Source organism: Morone saxatilis, unplaced genomic scaffold, assembly GCF_004916995.1.
Source record: "Morone saxatilis isolate NCDOM2014 unplaced genomic scaffold, NCSU_SB_2.0 Contig0, whole genome shotgun sequence".
In the NCBI taxonomy this organism is placed as follows: Eukaryota; Metazoa; Chordata; class Actinopteri; family Moronidae; genus Morone; species Morone saxatilis.
In genome coordinates this window covers 20,749,809-20,754,536 of record NW_023339650.1, presented here as the reverse complement: position 1 = coordinate 20,754,536, position 4,728 = coordinate 20,749,809, and the positions used below count along the sequence as shown (strand labels likewise).

The following is a 4,728-nucleotide window of genomic DNA, read 5'->3' as shown; positions in this document are numbered from 1 at the left end:
GCTGTGAATTGTTCAGGTGCCTTTAGGAGCCGGCATCGCTCTGGCCTGCCAGTACCAAGGCAACAACCAGGTGTGTGTCACACTCTACGGAGACGGAGCTGCCAATCAGGTAAATGTAACGCCAAGTTCTCAAAAACACCTTTTTACATCGATATGAAGACGTTCGCTCAACCATTACCTTCTCCCGTCCTCTCTGATCCAATCAGGGCCAGCTGTTCGAGGCGTTCAACATGGCTGCCCTGTGGAAGCTGCCGTGCATCTTCATCTGCGAGAACAACCAGTACGGTATGGGGACGTCGATGGAGAGGGCTTCAGCCCAGCACCGGACTCTACAAGAGGGGAGACTTTGTACCGGGAATCAGAGTGAGACACAGTCACAAATGAAACATTTTTTGACCTGTTTGTGATGTCGATGTTAACCTCAGACTTTGTTACACATCGGGTGTCTTGGGCGGTAGCTGCAGTGTGTCTGATGGCTGTACGCTGCAGCTGGCCTGTATGGACCTAGACTATAACAGGAGGACTGACAGTCCGTCCTGGCAGTTGCAGGTGTGAGCATCCATACAGCTGTCTGACGCTCATGTATGATACTGCACACAAACAGCTGAGGATCAATGAGTTATCCCTTTTTTTTAAATGATTGTTGTTTTGTTTAAGCTACATCAACATCTGGAGCAGCTGTTTGTTTCTTGTGAAGCTTAATGCCGACTGTGTTAATGTTGCTGCTGTTTCTCTGTGTTTCTTGCGTCGTAGGTGGATGGGATGGACGTCCTGTGTGTCAGAGAGGCCACAAAGTTTGCTGCAGACCACTGCAGGTCTGGGAAGGTGAGCTGAGCTGCTCTGTGTGAAGAGAGAAAAAAGATAAAATCAGAAATGCAATAAATTGGTGGAGAGTTTGACTGACTCAGTTTCTCAAATCTGCTCCGTGAGTCATGTTTTAGTCTACCTCATGTTGTTAATGCCTTTATTGGTCTGTGACGATGTGAAGTCCTGCTCATAGTTCAGTTACAAGATCAAGATCCAGTTAACCAAAAACCTGGGTTTCTTGGTGAACTTTTCTCTCTAGTTGGGACAACTTGTATCACACATTCTCCAATCTTTTGAGTTTAACTGCTGTTCTCAGCACTTATTATTGGGTGTTTTAAATAATTCAGCACATAAAGCTTTTGTACCACTGCACTGGATAAGAGTGTAAAGCACAAGCTTGAAATATAAAGATCTAATTCTGAGGGAATAAGCAGATTCTTGAGCGTCCACAGCCGTTTGAATGAACTGTGTGTTTCAGGGTCCCATTATAATGGAGCTGCAGACCTACCGTTACCATGGACACAGCATGAGTGACCCAGGCGTCAGGTGAGTAACGTTTTTACACTGTGACCTCCTGTAGCTCCTAGACCTGGTTAAGTTGTTCTAACTCTTGATGTAACTTCCTGTAGCTACCGCACTCGGGAGGAGATTCAGGAAGTGCGCAGCAAGAGCGACCCCATCTCCATGCTGAAGGAGCGCATGCTCAGCAACAACATGGCGTCGATAGAGGAGTTCAAGGTGAGCGCACACGACGCACACCGCCTCTACAGTCCACACGACAACCTGCAGTGAGTTTTCATGACGTGGATTCGTAGGTTTCCTGGCAGAGAGGAAGTGGAAGTCTGCAGGTGTTACATTTGACCGCAAAGAGTTTAATTTTGATCATTTTTAACGTCACTTTGTACGATTAAAGCCTGAAAGCTCAACTATCTAGGTCACCACTAAAACTGAGCCTCGAGTTTTAGCTGACGCTGGTGGAAACTGTAACGCTCGTCTGGTCTGAAAGCCCCATCAGAGGTTCTTCAGTGAAGGTGGAGGAGGTAGAGAGTCAAACCTGACCTAAATGGAAACGCTGCACCACAGAGGCACCTACACATTTAAATATACTCTTTATATCTGAGCTCTTATCGTTTCTCTTTCAACCCGCCGTGTCTCAAAGGCGTATAAGCAGCATTAAAGGTCCAGTGTGTAACATTTAGGAATATCTATAGCTTCTGTGTATTCATTTATAATGTGATCTACAAGTACAGCGCCCTTTATTCTTACAACCTTCATTTGGATAAAGGAGACCTCAGTTCTCAGCACTTGATGGGATTTTGAGCTTAAACAATATCACTTTGTTGTGGAGCTTTAGAGATTAACGTGCTTCCTCTCTGTCCTGTCAGGAAATCGACGTGGCGATCCGTAAGGAGGTGGAGGACGCCGCCCAGTTTGCGACGTCCGATCCAGAGCCGCCGCTGGAGGAGCTGTGCAACCACATCTTCCACAACAACCCGCCCCTGGAGGTCCGCGGGACCAACCCCTGGGTGGTGCTCAAGTCCGTTAGCTAGACTCACACACTCCTAATACAGATACACACCGACCTTCGTCAAAAGTAGAGTCCTTCAACCTCACTGACACCCTCACTTTTGAAAGAAATACCCCAAAAGCAGCTTCTTCTTTCGAGTTTTAGATCATTCCAGCACCTTAATGGGACTCAACCTGCAACCTGTCAGTGTAATTTATTTTATAGTTTTATATAGAAGTATTTTAAGATTTCTTCTTTGTTCTGCTGCACATCTGACCAGTCTGTGGGTGTAGTTGTCGTCCAGCCACTGTGTGCAGCTGCCGTTTGATAATGAGATGTGAAGCCTGTAGTTAACAGGTTTTAAAATGTTGCAGGGTTGAACTGTATACGCACAAAACGTAGGGTTCCTTTCCCTCGTAGGACACATCTGTTACAACTTCCTCTGCTTTTTAGTTGCATTATTTTTACAGTTTGAAACACTTTTTTCCTCCAAAAATCCATCTGTGAAAGTCAGACAGTTTAAATTATTTTAAAGAGACGGCAGGAACAGATTCAGTGTATTTGGTGTCAGAAAGCTCGATATAGGTGATATGTGTTTTTTTTGAAGCAGTGGTGGAAAGTACATTTACTCAAGTACAATTGAGTAATTCTATTTTATTCTACTTTATACTTTCGGAGGGAAGTATTGTACTTTTTACTCCACATTTATTTGATTTTAAATTATTTATTTATTACAGATTGACACTATTAATACAAAATATTCACGATAAACATTATGCATTAAGCTTCAGTTACCATCTGAAACATTAAAGTGATGATTATAATCCAATAATATTATGGTTAAAGTCCATATTGATGCTTATCGCCTACTACAAGGAGTTTCTAACTGTTTATGTAGGTCCTACAGAGGCGTCGGTATTAAACTGTTTCATAACCAAACAGCAGAGAGCAGATTGGCTGTTTCTATGTAGTTATTAATGTGATTGTGTGTTCTTAACCGGGTCAAATTCCCCTTGAAATCAATGAAATGAGGTGGCAGAAACACTACCACCTTTGTCCACAGGGGGCACCAGAATCAACATAAAATAAAAGCTCCTTTATTGCCATTTTAAGTTAAAGATCTGAGTACTTCCACCACTGGTTACATGTATGTTTGAGCTGCAGGAATTTACCTTATGAGGATTATGTATAAGATTTAAGTGTCAGAAATTATTTATACAGTGAATTAAAGCTCTAAAGTAAATATTTAACATCCAGTTTTAACCAGAGTGACTTCCAGGAATGTTTCTCACCTGCTCATCCCGACATTTACCAGCTGCTTCACCTTTCCATCGCCTACACTGGAGCACTTTACCTGTCCAGATAATCTCTACCTACCTGACTGTGCACACTAGAACATTTCTCCTCCTCTGCTGTTGGATGGATGCACTACAATATGTTATTAACAGAACACTTAATTATGTAAAGACGCATTTAAAATCTGGAGCTACAGTAGCACTGACTGGATTTTTCCTCCTTTACATACCTTTCTATGTTTACTGTCACTGAGCCTGAAGTTGTACAGATATATAAAGCTTTACTTCCCTCTGTGTGTGTGTGTGTGTTGAACTGAGAGACTAAAAATAAATACATATAGAAAGCAGCAAGATGAATACTGTGTTTGTGTTTTTATGATTAAGATCAAATAACCACTGAAAATATCTAATTCATTATCAGATAATTAACCTGTTTCTTCCTCTGTGGAGGAAGTACATTCATTAAAGTAAATTATTTTGTCTTCATGCTAATGTTTAGTTACATGTACAGTCGTCAAACTGAAGATTTGCTGCTTTTTCTTTTGAATTATATTAATTTACATGTAATAATTTTGAGGTTTGGACAGAAACAGGCTTTATGAAGACGTCACTTTGGATTCTGGGTAATTCTGATGACATTTCTCAGCATTTTTAGAGTTTTTACAAACCGTACAATCAGTGGATTCATGGAGAAAATGATCAGTTACAGACTTTAAATGAGCTCCACTTAAACCAACTACAGCAGAGAAATCCTGCTTTTACACAAATGAATGAGTCAGAATAATCTAATAATATATATAATAGTACAACAGACATTATCCTGATGATACTGACATACTCTTAATTAACATTCTCAATGAAGTTGTATTTTTAGTGTGATATTAGATTTCTGACCACTAGATGTCACTACCAGGTTGTAAAATCCACTTGTGTTATTTGTTGACAGTCATGGCAACCAAACAGTGTGTTGAGTTGTCACTGTAATATTTTATACTTGCAAAACCTGCAAGAACACACAGTGAATTATGGTTTGTAATCATTAATTTGTATGGCACTCAAAACCAAGCTGAGCCTCACTCACACCACAGCAATAAAATAACAGAGATAACTTGTGCAAAC

General features: G+C 41.1%; 1 protein-coding gene across 1 annotated transcript in view; it reads left to right on the top strand.

Moving 5' to 3' along the window:
• Positions 1–3,960, top strand: part of LOC118328380 (pyruvate dehydrogenase E1 component subunit alpha, mitochondrial-like) — a gene marked incomplete at its 5' end in the record, with an annotated part of 7,446 nt that extends 3,486 nt beyond the window's left edge. Inside the window, 7 exon segments of the mRNA XM_035662130.1 lie at positions 17–109; positions 207–317; positions 319–363; positions 754–825; positions 1,286–1,353; positions 1,437–1,545; positions 2,193–3,960. Coding sequence (XP_035518023.1) covers positions 17–109; positions 207–317; positions 319–363; positions 754–825; positions 1,286–1,353; positions 1,437–1,545; positions 2,193–2,357 — 663 coding nt within the window.
• Positions 3,961–4,728: the final 768 nt, after the last annotated feature.